Genomic DNA, 16,183 nt, shown 5'->3' with positions numbered 1-16,183 from the left:
ATCGGATTTTATCAAAAATATCTTAATTTGTGTTCCGAAGATGAACAAAGGTCTTACGGGTGTGGAACGACATGAGGGTGAGTAATAAATGACAGAATTTCCATTTTTTGGGTGAACTAACCCTTTAAGGCATGAAGATCTTTTTTTTCAAGGAAAGAAACGTTTAAATATGTCATTTTGGTGATCAAAGATGAGTTTTAAGGGATAAAATGATTGACTACAGGAGGACTTTAAGCACTCATTGATTTTAACTTCAAGAAATGTTTGTGTTCTTGTACTTGTGTGGCGCATGATTCTGTTGCTACTGAAAAAAAATATTCAAATATAAATTATTAGTCAACAATGTTAAACAAACCAAATATTAAACAAGTCAACAAATGATAATCATATATATATATTTATATATATAGTTTTATTTACACATTTTTCTATTTACATATCTTTGAAAAACATAATTCTGTACACAGCTATTTAATTCAAGATCATTTCATTCACACCTCTTTTAAAATCCATTCTGACATTTCTGTAGGTTTGAAGTCAAGAAACTAAATCAAGAAGCTTGGTATCCAGAAAATCTCCCAGAACCCCACGTAGCTTGAACTCCATGTTATCCAGGCACTGAATGTCAGTTACAGTAAACTCTTTCAATTCTATGGCCCATCAAACAACCAAGAATACCAGTAGATCTGCTGTTTATGCAGAAGTGAATGTTGTAAAGGCAAATGGTATGCTTTGCCACATCCTAAATCAGGGGTGGGGAACGTTGATCCTGGAGGGCCACTGTCCTGCAGAGTTTAGCTCCAACCCTAATTAAACACACCTGAAGCTAATCGAGGTCTTCAGGATTACTAAAGTTACAGGCAGGTGAGTGGGTTTTTTTCAGGGTTGGAGCTAAACTCTGCAGGACATTGGCCCTCCAGGATCAACGTTCCCCACCCCTGTCCTAAATGATCATGAATGTAAAATAAATATCTGTGATGTCGTCAATCTCTAGACTTAGGCACAACTTAAGAGGCTCATGTAAACAGTATATAAAAAAGGAGAAGAAAGAATTAAAAAAAGCTGATTTATAGAATATATCTTGTAAAAAAAAAAAAGAAAAAAAAAAAAGAAAGAAAATAGATTTATCAAGTGCAGTTTTAATTCAATTTAGTTTGTAAGAACTGGCACACAAATTTAAAAGCCTGATGACATGATTGAAGCTTTGTGCAGTTCAAATACTGACAAAATGTCAAAAGTCAGAAGCTGATATCCCCAAACACATCTATTAATAACAGCATTGTACAGTCGGTACGGATTATTATATCAATATCAAAATGAGATGTCATAATGACAGTGCCATGAGCAACAGAGAAAGCAGAAATTGAATCCGTTCTTCAGTTTTCGTCTTCAGCTGCCTTTGTTGACTGAACCTGTGCCTCGCGAAAAAGTCAAGCAGCCAAAATAAGGCAAATTTTATTGACTCCATTCCAATGCCTTATGGGCACTGTTCTAATATAGAGACAAAATGATCACCCTACGAATTCTGGCCGCTTCCTGAGGTAGACCATGGTTAAAATAAGTGTTCGTAGGCGCTGTTTAAACCAAACGATCTTACTGCAAATTTTTATAAACCATGTTTTCTCAGTAATGTCTGTTATTGCCATTAATCAATTGGGCCAGCATCCATCCTACTGTTCCTTCCTAGTATTGTGGAATCCTGCCGTCTAAATGAACTTTTCCGCAGATTCAGTGAGTGAAAAAAAAAAACTTTCTTGGAAATGGTTGTGATTAAATTCAAGAAGAAAAAAATGAGAAACAAAGATTAAATTAGTGTATTTCAAGAGCGCATGATTCTGACATCCGGTTGACTCATGGCATTCGGAGTGCTGATATTAGTAGAAATGCAGAAAAATTCCAGGAACAGTTGCAGTCCACTGTACACATTCCCACCCCCATAAAAAAAGTCACTGTTTCACTTCAGTATCATCACACAGACAGTGGCGCCTCCGAGGTCAGTAGGGGTCGTCATATTCAGGGATTGTGCTGGGCGAAGCCTCATCTTTTGTAATGGTTAGGGGCGTCGGCAAAGGCAAACTTCAGCCGGTAAGCTTCAGCTAGGAGAACGCTAACTTCCTCATTTCCCCAGTGCATTGTAGGTAGATTCTGGAGCAGAATCATTAGACCCTGTGGAGGATAAAGAGATTTTGTTTAAAAGGATTGCATGCACATATACAGCAGCGATATACATTTTATAATTAACTAGTGGATGGGCAGTCTGAGAACAGCTAAACCACCAATTGTTATTAGTCATATATGGACACTTTGGGGCCATATACACCAATTATACGTGTGTCTTCATTATATTTGGACACATTAAAACATGTACACCAATCAGATGTGTTTCTTAGGAATTTATGGATGCTTTAGAGCAGGGGTGTCCAAACTTGGTCCTGGATGTCCACTGTCCTGCAGAGTTTAGCTCCAACCCCAATTAAACACACCTGAACCAGCTAATCACAGTCTAATTAGGCATACCTGAAACTTCCAGGCAGTTGTGTTGAGGCAAGTTGGAGCTAAACTCTGCAGGACTGTGGCCCTCCAGGACCGAGCTTGGACACCCCTGCTTTAGGGTATGCCCACCTATCAGACATGTTTTTTGGTAATATAAGGATGCTTTAGAACAGGAGTGGGGCACACTCTCAAAGTGCACTGTCCTGCAGAATTTAGCTCCAACCCTGATTAAATTCAGCACAATCATCTAGCCAAGGTCTCAGAATTGCTAGAAAATTACAGACAGGTGTGATAGATTAGGGATGGAGGACAGTGGACCTTCAGGGCCAGAGCTGTCCACCCCTGCTTTAAAATCTTTATCAGATGCATTTCTCAACAATATATGAGCAGTTTAAGGTCATGCTAACCAATTAGACACATTTCTTAAAGTCCCCCTGTGGTGAAAATTAAGTTTTTAATGTTGTTTATATGTCTATGTGGTGTTTTTAATATGCTTTAAGACAAACCATATGCAAATTTTTAAGTCAACACCATTGCTGAGTATTTTCTCTTTAAAACTGCAGTGATCTAAAGACAGTTTCAAAAACGCAGTTTGAAATCGCTGGTGTTTGTGACATCACAAACTACCCTATAACCAATTGCGTCTATGCGCCGGCAGGCTTTAGCATATCGTTTAATTATGACCGCTCTGAAGCAAGGGAGTCATATAACATTAGCAACACATTATTAGCTGTTTGATAACATAGTCAAGAAAAAGGCTAATCATATTACCGCTGTGTCCGACGTTGTAAAAAGCAATACCATTGTGTTGCGTTTACCTCAGTAAGTTGACCGAGTAGATCTCTGCAGAGCTTGTGCGAGGGAGTGGAGGTGGAGCTAATTAGCCAGTCAAGTCAAGTCACCTTTATTTATATAGCGCTTTTTACAATGCAGATTGTGTCAAAGCAGCTTAACAGTGATAAATGGTATATAATTTTGGCTGCAAAGCAGCTCTTAAACAAAATGCTGTCAATGTATGCAGATGCAAAGCACTGTTGAATATCAAATGTCAAGTGTCCCCAACTAAGCAAGCCAAAGGCGACAGCGGCAAGGAACCCAAACTCTAACAGGTGACATCAGGTGGCAAACAGGTGGCAAATAGGTGTTAAAATGGAGAAACAGGGGGCCAGTTCTCCTCTGGCAAACAGTGCTTTGTTACGATTCAGGTAGCTATCATAAGCCCGATAGGATCGCAACATTCAAAGTATTTATTCCAGTTCAATCCAGTTCAATCCATCGTATTCATCCCGCCGGAATGGGCGGTTTGAGCATATTCATAGGTCCGTGTATACTAAATGAACCATGGGTGTAGTTACATTCAAGCTATTTTAAGGCATGAATAAATTTTTTTCACAGGAAAAAACATTTAAATATTTCATTTTGGCGATCAAAGATGAGTTTTAAGGGATAAAATAATTGACTACAAGGGAACTTCAATGACTTGGGTACTTGAATGTAGTTGTGTCAACAAAGATACACTATATTGCCAAAAGTATTGGGACACCCCTCCAAATCATTGAATTCAAGTGTTCCACTCACTTTCATGGCCACAGGTGTATAAAATCAAGCACCTAGGCATGCAGACTGCTTCTATAAACATTTGTGAAAGAATGGGTCGCTCTCAGGAGCACAGTGAATTCAAGCGTGGTACCGTGATAGGTTGCCACCTGTGCAATAAGTCCATTCGTGAAATTTCCTCACTACTAAATATTCCACGGTCAACTGTTAGTGGTATTATAACAAAGTGGAAGCAATTGGGAACAACAGCAACTCAGCCACTAAGTGGTAGGCCACGTAAAATCACAGAGCGGGGTCAGCACATGCTGAGGCGCACAGTGCGCAGAAGTCGGCAACTTTCTGCAGAGTCAATAGCTACAGACCTCCAAACTTCGTGTGGCCTTCAGATTAGCTCAAGAACATTGCATAGAGAGCTTCATGGAATGGGTTTCCATGGCCGAACAGCTGCATCCAAGCCTTACATCACCAAGTGCAATGCAAAGCTTCGGATGCAGTGGTGTAAAGCACGTCGCCACTGGACTCTAGAGCAGTGGAGATGTGTTCTCTGGAGTGGCAAATCACACTTCTCTGTCTGGCAATCCGATGGACGAGTCTGGGTTTGGCGGTTACCAGGAGAACGGTACTTGCCTGACTCCATTGTGTCAAATGTAAAGTTTGGTGGAAGGGGGATTATGATGTGGGGTTGTTTTTCAGGGGTTGGGCTTGGCCCCTTAGTTCCAGTGAAATGAACTCTTAATGCTTCAGCATACCAAGACATTTTGGACAATTTCATGCTCCCAACTTTGTGGGAACAGTTTGGGGATGGCCCATTCCTGTTCCAACATGACTGCGCACCAGTGCACAAAGCAAGGTCCGTAAAGACATGGATGAGTGAGTTTGGTGTGGAGGAACTTGACTGGCCTGCACAGAGTCCTGACCTCAACCCGACAGAACACCTTTGAGAGGAACTGGAGCGGAGACTGCGAGCCAGGCCTTCTCGTCAAACATCACTATCTGACCTCACAAATGCGCTTCTAGAAGAATAATCAAAAATTCCCATAAACACACTTCTAAACCTTGTGGAAAGCCTTCCCAGAAGAGTTGAAGTTGTTATAGCTGCAAAGGTTGGGCCAACTCCATATTAAACCCTATGGATTAAGAATGGGATGTCATTAAAGTTCGTGTGCACGTAAAGGCAGGCGTCCCAAAACTTTTGGCAATATAGTGTATTTCACTATGATTATTAGCAGTTATGTTATGTGGTGACAACGAACCAGTACAGCAACTTGCCAATGCCTAGGTAAATTTGCTTACAACAAGTGGCTTAATCAGCTAGTCAGCTGCTGGAAGACATTTAAGCATCCTAATACACATACATCCCAGGAGGAAGTGTTGCATTGGCAAACCACATGCCTTAACTTTGCTGGAAGGAGTTTTACTTGGTGTTTAGCAGACAAGGGAAGGCATCGCTGCACAGAGTTGTTTATTTCTTTTTCTTCAGAGGGGTCAAGCCATGCTATCACAAAGCACCACCGTACTCCTCTAAATTATTATAACTTTCAATCACAGATTCTTTGGCTGCTCAATCTTAAGTGTAGGGTGAAGAGAGCGAGCTGCCTGTCAAGCTGTGTGTTTCTCTTCTCGCTCGGTGCGGTCAGGACCTCGCCGGTGGAAGCCCATTTCTCTTAGGTATAGAAGGCCAAGTCTAATTCACTCAAGGCGGCGTCAGGCGGCTCCAGCAGGCCTCAGAGTCAATGACTGCATTAGAGCGGCTTAGAGCCTCAATCTCCCAGCCTAATTCACCTATCCTGCTGGCCCTGATGAAGGAGAATGAGAACGCTTAATACTCCATCACAGAGGGGTACAAGGGGGATGGAAGGAGGTGAGAGAGGTAGGAGAATACAGGAAAAAAAGCGATAATGTATATTGTAACAAAGAGAAAGTCAAAGTGCCTCCGACATTTGCCAATTAAATAAGCCAAATCCTCATTTGATTATTCATTCAAGAACTAACGAGCATCTCAACTGAATTCACTTAAAACTGCCATTCTCTCCAAGTTTGGGGTGTGTAATGAAAACACACAAGGATGAAAGAACAATCAGACATGCCTGATATGGAGTGTATCCTGAACATAAGAGCTGCAGCATCTCAGACTGTTCTGTGTAGACACAACGGTTCCAAGAATTCAAAGCGTAACAATTTAAGGCTCAAATACATCTGTGAAAAAGCTTTAGCATGTGAAGACGAATGCTTTTGGCTACACAAGCTTGATTTTCCACATCACTGCATACTGTAAAATGACAGAACACAAGTTGTAAGCCAATGCAAATGAGTGTTGCATTCTCAGTGTTGTTGCATGGGGCATTAGGTGAGAAATTGAACTAAACAGACTTCTTTGGTTCTGTCTTGAGCACAGACAATTAGACTAAGATTAAAAAAAAGAGCAATAATAATATTGTTTGTATTACAAAAGTCTTCATTAGGCTTCCATTTACCCCTCCTATGTATGATTCAAAGACTGTGTAAGTAAAAATTGATGTGAAATTCCCTGTGCAATTTCATAGGCACTTAATTGAGGCATTTTATTAAATGTTACAAGTTGAGGGACAACACCAAAGGAGAAAAGAATCATCTTTATGATGTACAAAATAGATGCTTGATACTCTAATAAAGAAGATGCTTTTAGGCTTAAAGGGTTAGTTCACCCAAAAATGAAAATTCTGTCATTAATTACTCACCCTCATGTCGTTCGAAACCCATAAGACCTTCGTTTATCTTCGGAACACAAATTAAGATAATTTTGATAAAATCAGAGAGGTATATGACTCATCCATAGACAGCAATTTAACCACCACTTTTTCAAGGTCCAGAAAGATACTAAAGACATCGTTAAAACAGTCGACGTGACTGCAGTGGTTCAACCTTAATTTTATGAAGCGACGAGAATACTTTAGTGTGCAAAAACAAAAGATATTGTTGAATAAAGTCGTAAAGTATTTTTTTGTTTTTGCACACAAAAAGTATTAAAATTAAGGTTGAACCACTGCAGTCACGTTGACTTTTTTAACAATGTCTTTAGTAATGTCTTTAGTACTGGAACTTAAATTGCTGTCTATGGATGAGTCAGAGAGCTCTCGGATTTCATCAAAAATATGTTAATTTGTGTTCCGAAGATGAACGAAGGGCTTACGGATATGGACGGACATGAGGGTGAGTAATTAATGACAGAATTTTCATTTTTGGATGAACTATTCAATATGAGTATTAAAAGGGACAGTTGTGAGTATGAGTATGAATACACTATTTTTGGTACTAGTCGATACCTGCATTTTTGGTAGACTAAGCTGTACAAAGGGTTTTTTTTTTTTTTTTTTTGTTTCTGATCATTTTGACAAGTACTTGAGCACAGAGTCATATTCAATAAGGATACCGATATCAGTAACTATAGTTGTCAACTATATTTAAAATGAAATCATCAATGTAATAGTCAAATCAAGTACTAATCAACACAGTCATCTCAGTCTAGTGTATTTTCTCTCATCAAAACCCTATATTAGAACACTAATTACAGTAATGAGCATAGTGTCATAATTAGAAATAAATTAGTGATATAAAGGATCCACATAGCCAACCAACATGATTGATTGGGCACTATTCCCTTTCATTGCATTTAGGGACTTCCTCTCTGGAGTACGTAAACAAATAACACTGTCAGAACCATGGGATATTGCAAGTGCATCCCTTAAACTTTATTTGCTCCAAAGACAGGAAAATTCCTAATTGTAGAGTTTATGTACAGATCAGAAGGAATAACTGCATTAATTCTTATCACATTATTTTTCATAATTAATTGTACATTAACATAATGAATTGGCATTCTGAGGATTCTGTTTTCTCAGAGTAAGAAGTCATGAAGATGATGTGCCAAAAATGTGATTCCAGAAGCAATGCTACAGGGAATGACTTTGATAACAAAGTAATATTCTTAAAGTTACACACCCACACTCAAGAATGTATTTAAATCAGCTGAAGAGTTTTCACAGTCTGAACATTTCCTTACACAACCTCCACAATGCAGTGTATATTGCACTCCAACAGGTAACAGCAAATGAAATCTTTCGTTAAATGTCAACAGACCCTTCATAGACTAGGATTGGTCTCCAATCATTTTTTGTGAAGTACCCATGTTCTCCTTGAATTCAAGTAGACTGTTTAATGAAGAAGAGTGAGAGTATGTAAAACTTTGATGGTGAATAATATCCCTGAAGATCATTGTAAGATTGTGTAGGTGTTAGTCCAAGAGCTTTGGTCTTTGAAGAGTAATCTACCCTTTCCGCAACTGTTGAGTATCTGAACATTTCAGTGAATGTATTTTTGAGAAACAGACCTGTCTAAAGATGTCATCTGAAGATTGACAAATTAAAAAAATTTATATAGTGCATACCTCATTAAATCACTGATGTGTATGCAAAACAGTTGTCAACTATACTTAAAACAAAACCATCTGTGCAATAGCCAAATCTCCTAATCAACACGGTCATCACAGCCTAGTTTTCGACAAATAACTAGATTAGGACACTAATTACTTGTAATGAGCCAAGCCGAATAATTGGATATAAATGAAGTATCTAATGATCTACACATCCAGCTAACATAATTGATGCAGGACTGTTAATTTTTGTTGCATTTAGGGACTTTCTCTCTGGAGCATGTAGAAGGACGGCAAACTGTTAGTTATGGGACACAGTAACAACATTGCCAATGGCCATTATTACAGTCAATACAAAATGGCATTCACAGCCCATTTTTCCCCATAATGCGATAGATTTCTGAATGCTACATGGCATTCAAGTTAAAACACTAAACGTAGGGATGCACAATATACTGATGATCATATATGTCCAAAAAATTGATTGATCATAGATGACTGTAATTTGATTTATTATTTAATCATTTATTCAGCATTTTATTATTACTTATTTTATTCATTTCCTTGCTCTTGCAATGCTTGTTCTTGTTGTTTAATCTTATGAAGGTGTGGGTTGAAGGGATGTTTGTCTTCATGAGATAGAGATAAGAGAATGTCTCCATTTCAAGGGTTTAACATCATAGGACGATGTTGTGAAGCAGTAGGTTTCCATTGTTTTTGCTGTGGTATAATAACACTTGTTGGAATTGTACTGGTTAGACAAAATCTGAGCATTTAGCATTAAAGGATTAGTTCACTTCAGAATTAAAATTTCCTGATAATTAACTCGCCCCCAAGTCATCCAAGATGTTTATGTCTTTCTTTCTTAGGTCAAAAAGAAATTATGGTTTTTGAGGAAAACATTCCAGGATTCCTCCACATCCCAGCCGAGGAATAAGTGTCTTATATAGCGAAACGATCAGTCATTTTCTAAAAAATGCTCATCTTGCACTAGCTCCGTGATGCGGCAGGCATTAAGTAATCAGGCTGGAAAGGTCACAAAGCGAACATGCAAAGACTAAGTCAAACAGCCTTCACAAAAAAAGGGTAAAACAGCGATGTCGGATGATTTTGAAGTTAGAGGAGAAAATGAGATGGAGTTTTCCGCCCTACCGCAGTACTTCCGCCTACGTCACACATGACCTTTCCAACCCTTTGAAGCTGCACTGAAACTGCAATTTGGACCTTCAACCCGTTGGTAGCCGTTGAAGTCCACTATATGGAGAAAAATCCTGGAATGTTTTCTTCAAAAACCTTTATTTATTTTTGACTGAAGAAAGAAAGACATAAACATCTTGGTTGATGTGGGGGTGAGTAAATTATCAGGAAATTTTAATTCTGAAGTGAACTAATCCTTTAAGACATTCAGATGAAGTCTGAGCATTGAAAAATATGCAACCAAGATTATTAAATAAACTCTGCTCTTTTTATTATCATCACTTTGTCTCCTGCTTCTGCTCTTCCCTGGCTTTCTCAGTCAAACTCTCAGGCTGATAGAAGACTTATATCTTCTGGCAGTGATTCGGCATCTGGGGTTGAATCTAATATTTCTGACACTGAGATCCATCCTATCTAACATTTTGGCACAATCTAACATGCAGGACCCAACATTATTTCTTTTTGGCCTGCACAATGTTAATACAAATAAGTTATCATTTCTGTGCAGTGATGAATCATGCAGACCAGATTTTGAATTTCCTACTGACTTTAAGAGTCAAGTTTTACCTGCAGATGTTTTTAGATGTATTAAGGGTGTTAATAAAATCTATACTGTCAATAGATGGCTGCCACATGCATTAAAGGGTTAGTTCACCCAAAAATGAAAATAATGTAATTTATTACTCACTTTCATGTCATTCTACACCCATAAGGCCTTCATTCATCTTCGGAACACAAATTAAGATATTTTTGATTAAATCCGATGGCTCAGTGAGGCCTGCACTCACAGCAATGACACTTCCTCTCTCAAGATCCATAAAGGTACTAAAAACATATTTAAAACAGTTCTTGCGAGTTCAGTAGTTCTACCTTAATATTATAAAGCGACGAGAATACTTTTTGTGCGGCAAAAAACAAAATTTCAAAACACTGCTTCGGAGCTTTGCGAATTGAATTGAATCAGTGACTCAGAGTGCCAAAGTCACGAGATTTCAGCAGTTTAGTCGTTTGATAGGAGATCCGAATCACTGATTCGATTCGTGAAGCTCCGAAGCAGTGTTTTGAAATCGGCCCATCACTATATTGTTGAAAAGTCATTATTTTGTTTTTTTGGAGCACAAAAATATTCTTGTCGCTATATAATATTAAGGTAGAGCTACTTAACTCGCATGAACTGTTTTAAGTATGTTTTTGAATACCTTTATGGATCTTGAGAGAGGAAATGTCTTTGCTGTGAATGCAGGCCACACTGAGCCATCGGATTTAATCAAAAATATCTTAATTTGTGTTCTGAAGATGAACGAAGGACTTACGGGTGTAGAACGACATGAGGGTGAGTAATAAATGACATTATTTTCATTTTTGGGTGAACTAACCCTTTAAGAATTTGGCATGGTGTTGTTACATTGCAAAAATATCTGCATTGCATTTTGAGAATCACCCAAAATGGAACAATATTTATTTTGGGAAAAAAAAAAAAAAACCCTGACGGTTAGTTAGTTAGACATGCAGCAGATTCAACCTCATCTAAAGTGACTTATATTGCATTTCCAACAGGAACAATCCCTCTGGAGTACCCTGGGGTTAAGTGCCTTGCTCCGGGGCTCAGCGATAATGGCGGATCTTAGAAATTCTCCAGGTTCATGGATCATCCCTTTCCATTACTAGCCAAAATCTTCCATTGCAAAACTAACGCCAACACCGCCTATGACACCATTCTCAAGTTGTATCATATGCATATATTACATTGCAGTTTGATAGCAATAAACTGGGACAGACTTTAATCAAGACACGCTGTGCAACTGGACATCAATAATAAATACAGCACCAAAAGTGACGAACATAGGGTGTACAGTAGTGCTAGATTCAAAGGTTGGCCTAATTACATACAAAAACATGGCTAAAAGCCCAGTTAAACTGGCAAGGTGAAAAAATGCAAAAAAACAAACAAACGCAACTTAAGAAAGATAATGGCTTTGACTTAAGAAGGATTTTCTTCGAAAGTGGCATTTATCTTGACACTCTCTGAGGCATTTTGATTGTTCTATTCTGCTGTGTGTTATCTTCGTTGGAGATTGAATTGTTTGCTAACTAACATTCAGTATCTCGTATGATTGTTCTTTAACCTAGCAGCATTCAAGCCAAACAGATAATAATAGGCAGAGCTGCAATTGTGTATATTTTGAGGCAGACATTTGGACAGATAAACCAGCGCCAAGACAACACCTCGCTAATGACTGATGTTGGCAAAGAACTTTAGCATAGCAGAGATGGATTACTATATTCACAACGCTGGTGAAGGAATGTTTGCCACCAAGGATTACGTAGAACGGAGACTTTTAGCCCCTCATCTTCTTGCTGAGCCCTCCTGAATTTGTAAGAATCGATCAGGGGCTCAAGAACAGCGGCGCAGTCACTCCATCAAACGGCAAAGTCGCAGCTCTGCAGATCCTGAGCGTTTGATCCCTGTGTTTTAAACACTCGTGAGACTAACCGGTAGAGAGGTGGTGATTGATTGCGAGGAACTTTATAAACAGCTTTGTTTATCAAGGCTTCTGCGAGACGGAGAAGCGATAGGTTTGAGTCTCGGCATTCGGGTGCACGGGGAAGGAGCAGAGCTGTAATTACTTCCAGGATATTAAGTCCTCCATGCTTTTCCATGTCTCTTTTCGGATAAATTGTCCCTGCCTCTCGTTGAGCGAGCTTCCTGCAACAACAGTGACACTCTATCATTAAACTGTATTAAAGCACATTTACAGGCAGGAGGGTCGCTCTTGATTCGGGACCTGCACGTATGACGATTAATCATTACCGGCGGGTCTCCTCCAGAAGCTCTAGTGTGGACAAAATTACAAGTTCTCTGATGAATGTGCTAGGTTTTCGATTAATCAGAAAGAGTTCATTTCACCTAATCCTTCAATGCAACCGTCCTAATAGAGTCAACACTATAACTCTAGTGTAAAAGATGGCAAGGGAAATATCTGCACTACTATAAATCTCTAGAGATGAGTGTTTTTCTTTTAAAATCGCATGCAAATTCACCTCTGACTAACTGTAACCTTACACTCTACAACACAAAAAACTAATAGTGAACTTGCAGAGGCCCCCAAGAGGGAACAATATGACACTGTCGCTTTGAATTCATTTAAAGTCAAACCAGGCAAAATGAACAAAATTAAACTTTCGATCCGCAAACAATTAGATAGTGATTCGCACTCAATTACAGCTTGCTGTGAACTGTTTGTATCCAATATGCATGTAAAATGGGAAGTTAATTGAAAAAGTGCTTGACATTTGCACTGCAGAGAAAAAGCAGCAGACGGACTATGTAGAAAGTAGGATTTTTCTTGCTCTTTAAACTAAGCTGCAAGAACCCAGAACTGCCTACGATTGACGTCACAGCCATTTGCTCATTGACATATGACCGCCCATATTTACATACAAGCACATGTTCTGTATTCAGAAACTGGCCCATTATCCAGAGAGAGATAACGAGGAGGAAGTTTGCCCATATTTAAACTTTGTTCATTAAGATGAGTTACGCCAGGAATTAAGTCACTAATAGCAAATTACATTGGTTCTCGTGTCTCGTAACTTTCAGTGGTTATCTATTTCTAAAGAATTTTCATGGGATTTACTTATCTTGCCCAAAGCAAATTTGATGTTAAAGAATTCTTGATAAGATTTTTGTAGTTTATTTTTTGTGATATACATGCAATATGTTTTATTTTATACATATTGATACTAAATGGCCTACTGTTGCTATGTTTGCCTCAAATTTGTTTTCTGAAAATGCACGCTCTGACTGGTATATCATTGATTTTGGTTACTGAAATGCTGTTATCAAGATGTTGAAGTTATATGTAGAATTATGCTATGTTTTCATCTGATATACAGAATATAATTAGTTTTGTGTAACCACCCACACTCAATCAATTGTTTTGACGTCCATGTAATTTGCAACCTGATTGTAATATAACACTTTATTATGCACATGTAAAATTTGAGAGGCAAGTCAATCATGAGAAGATATTTTTATATAGACGTTTTATAGCTGATATCAGTATTCTTTTCTATCCCAAATTGATAAGTCATTTGTAAGATGACTTTCTCAAGGAGTGTAAACACTGTGGAAAAACTGTTTGAATAGTCATTGTTTTTGCAATTTCGTTTGCCACTGGAAGAGGTGCAGATATTAGAGATTTCCCCCTTAAAGGTACAGCAAAGTCCCTTTCAAGGAAAGTCTGTTCACTCGGTGACCATATTTGCAATGCCTCCGGGCAGCTATTTCGGGCATCCAGGACCAAGTCCTATCTATTTGAATGGGGGAATCCTGAAATCTCAAAAACTGCTTGGCGTACTCCCAATTAAATTACATATTTCAAATCAGCAACAAAACTGACATGAACCATCCCATAAATGTTGTTTCTTATGCTAAAATAGCATTAAAAAAGCCTATTTTTCTGGCTAGACGAGCCAATGTACATATGCAGTCCTATGCGTGAGTCTCAGGTTTCTATGGGAACCGGAGCCTCTAACGGCAGCTGCAATGACGCAATGACTTTATCAATCAGCGATTGGCTCTTTTACTTAAAAGGTGGGATGTATTCCGCCATATTGCACGTTGCAGTTTCTCCCATTCATAACTAATCAGAGTGAACCATCTTTCTATATCTATAGTCTTTGAGGTACAGTACAAAAACTGCCTCTAATAACAAACAAAATCTTCTACGTAACTGTTACTTGGCTTGCATTACACTAACAAAATCATATTTTAGCACTTAGCACAGTTAGCAAAATTATTTAGTGTTCTGTCACACTAGCACTTGATGGAATGAAGAATCTCAGTGATGTACACACTTGAGAACACGAGTTTAAAAGCTGTATTAGCTCAGAGGTTCGAACGGTAAGCCAATCAGCCACACGCCCCTAAGAGCCCACACAACAAATTAAGAGTTTGTCTGCTCACAGTTATTCACACAGACAGCGAATCCATTTAGTTTCGGCTGTTTGAACCACCTGAGGTGGAACGAGACAAAACATTAGGAGCCGATAGTTGCTGCTTTTTAATTTAGCAGCATAATGAACGTAACAAGCATGAACCACCCGGCTTCCCCTCTGAGTTCTTTGCAATTTCTTTTACTTTTATTTATTCAGTCATTTTCAAAAGACAAGAGGGAAGCAAGGATGAAATATTCTTTGCATTTGTTCCATTCTCAGATGAGTTATTGAATATATCCAAATGAAAGTATAAGTGCTGCATACTGAACTAGATTTTTTTTCTTTTCTTTTTCTGAGAAACCCATGGTGCTTGTCCATGCCAAACTATTAGGGTGTTGTAGGTTTTGGACGGTTATCAGGGTGTTGCGATGTGGTTGTTAAAGCATTCTTTTAAGTGTGTTGCTATGTGGTTACTAGTTGTTCTGGGTGGTTGCCAGGGCACTGTTAGTGTATAAAAGTACACAAAATTATTGCGGTTTCATACAGTTTGATTTTGACTTGTCACAAGATATTAGAAAATGAAAATCTATGATTAATATTGAAGGGGCAGTTCACCCAAAACTAAAAATGTTGTTATCATTTACTCACACTCATGTGGAAGTGGAAGTTAATGGCAATTAATGGCAACTAAAACTGTTTTGTTACTAACATTTTTCAAAATTTCTTCTTTTGTGTTCTACAGAAGAAAGTAAGTCAAATTACTCATCCTCATGTCGTTCCACACCCCTAAGACCTTTGTTCATCTTCGGAACACAAATTAAGGATAAAATCCAAATATTTTGGATAAAATCCGATGGCTCAGTGAGGCCTCCATTGACAGCAAGATAATTAACACTTTCAAATGTCCATAAAGCTACTAAAGACATATTTAAAACAGTTCATGTGACTACAGTGGTTCAACCTTAATGTTATGAAGCGACAAGAATACTTTTTGTGTGCCAAAAACAAAAAACCTAAAACAAAATAACGACTTTATTCAACAATATCTAGTGATGGGCGATTTCAAAACACCGCTTCATGAAGCTTCGAAGCTTTATGAATCTTTTGTTTTGAATCAGTGGTTCGGAGCATGTATCAAACTGCCAAAGTCACGTGAACCATTAAAATTTCGAAACACTTGACGTAATGAAGCCTCATTTACTGAAATCACGTGACTTGTTTGATACATGCTCTGAACCACTGATTCAAAACAAAAGATTCATAAAGCTTTGAAGCTTCATGAAGCAGTTCATGAAGCAATAGATATTGTTGAATAAAGTCATTATTTTGTTTTATTGGCGCACAAAAAGTATTCTAGTCGCTTCATAACATTAAGGTTGAACCACTGTAGTCACATGGACTGTTTTAAATATGTCTTTAGTACCTTTCTGGGTGTTTGAAAGTGTTAATTATCTTGCTGTCAATGGAGACCTCACTGAGCCATCAGATTTTAATCAAAAATATCTTAATTTGTGTTCTGAAGATGAACGGAGGTCTTACGTGTGTGAAACGACATGAGGGTGAGTAATTAATGACAGAATTTCAACT

At 38.3% G+C, this 16,183-nt stretch overlaps 1 protein-coding gene across 3 annotated transcripts in view; it reads right to left on the bottom strand.

Annotated features, from left to right (window-relative positions):
- Positions 1-393: 393 nt before the first annotated feature.
- The window catches only part of tbc1d22a (TBC1 domain family, member 22a), a 157,957-nt gene continuing 142,167 nt past the window's right edge, over positions 394-16,183 (bottom strand). For all 3 annotated transcript variants that reach the window (XM_051890141.1, XM_051890143.1, XM_051890142.1), the window contains one exon: positions 394-2,166. In XM_051890141.1, coding sequence (XP_051746101.1) covers positions 2,038-2,166 — 129 coding nt within the window. In that variant the 3' untranslated portion in view covers positions 394-2,037. The remainder of the gene's footprint in view (positions 2,167-16,183) is intronic.

This window comes from Ctenopharyngodon idella, chromosome 4 (genome assembly GCF_019924925.1).
Source record: "Ctenopharyngodon idella isolate HZGC_01 chromosome 4, HZGC01, whole genome shotgun sequence".
Classification (NCBI taxonomy): domain Eukaryota; kingdom Metazoa; phylum Chordata; class Actinopteri; order Cypriniformes; family Xenocyprididae; genus Ctenopharyngodon; species Ctenopharyngodon idella.
This window is presented reverse-complemented; position numbering and strand designations above follow the sequence as displayed.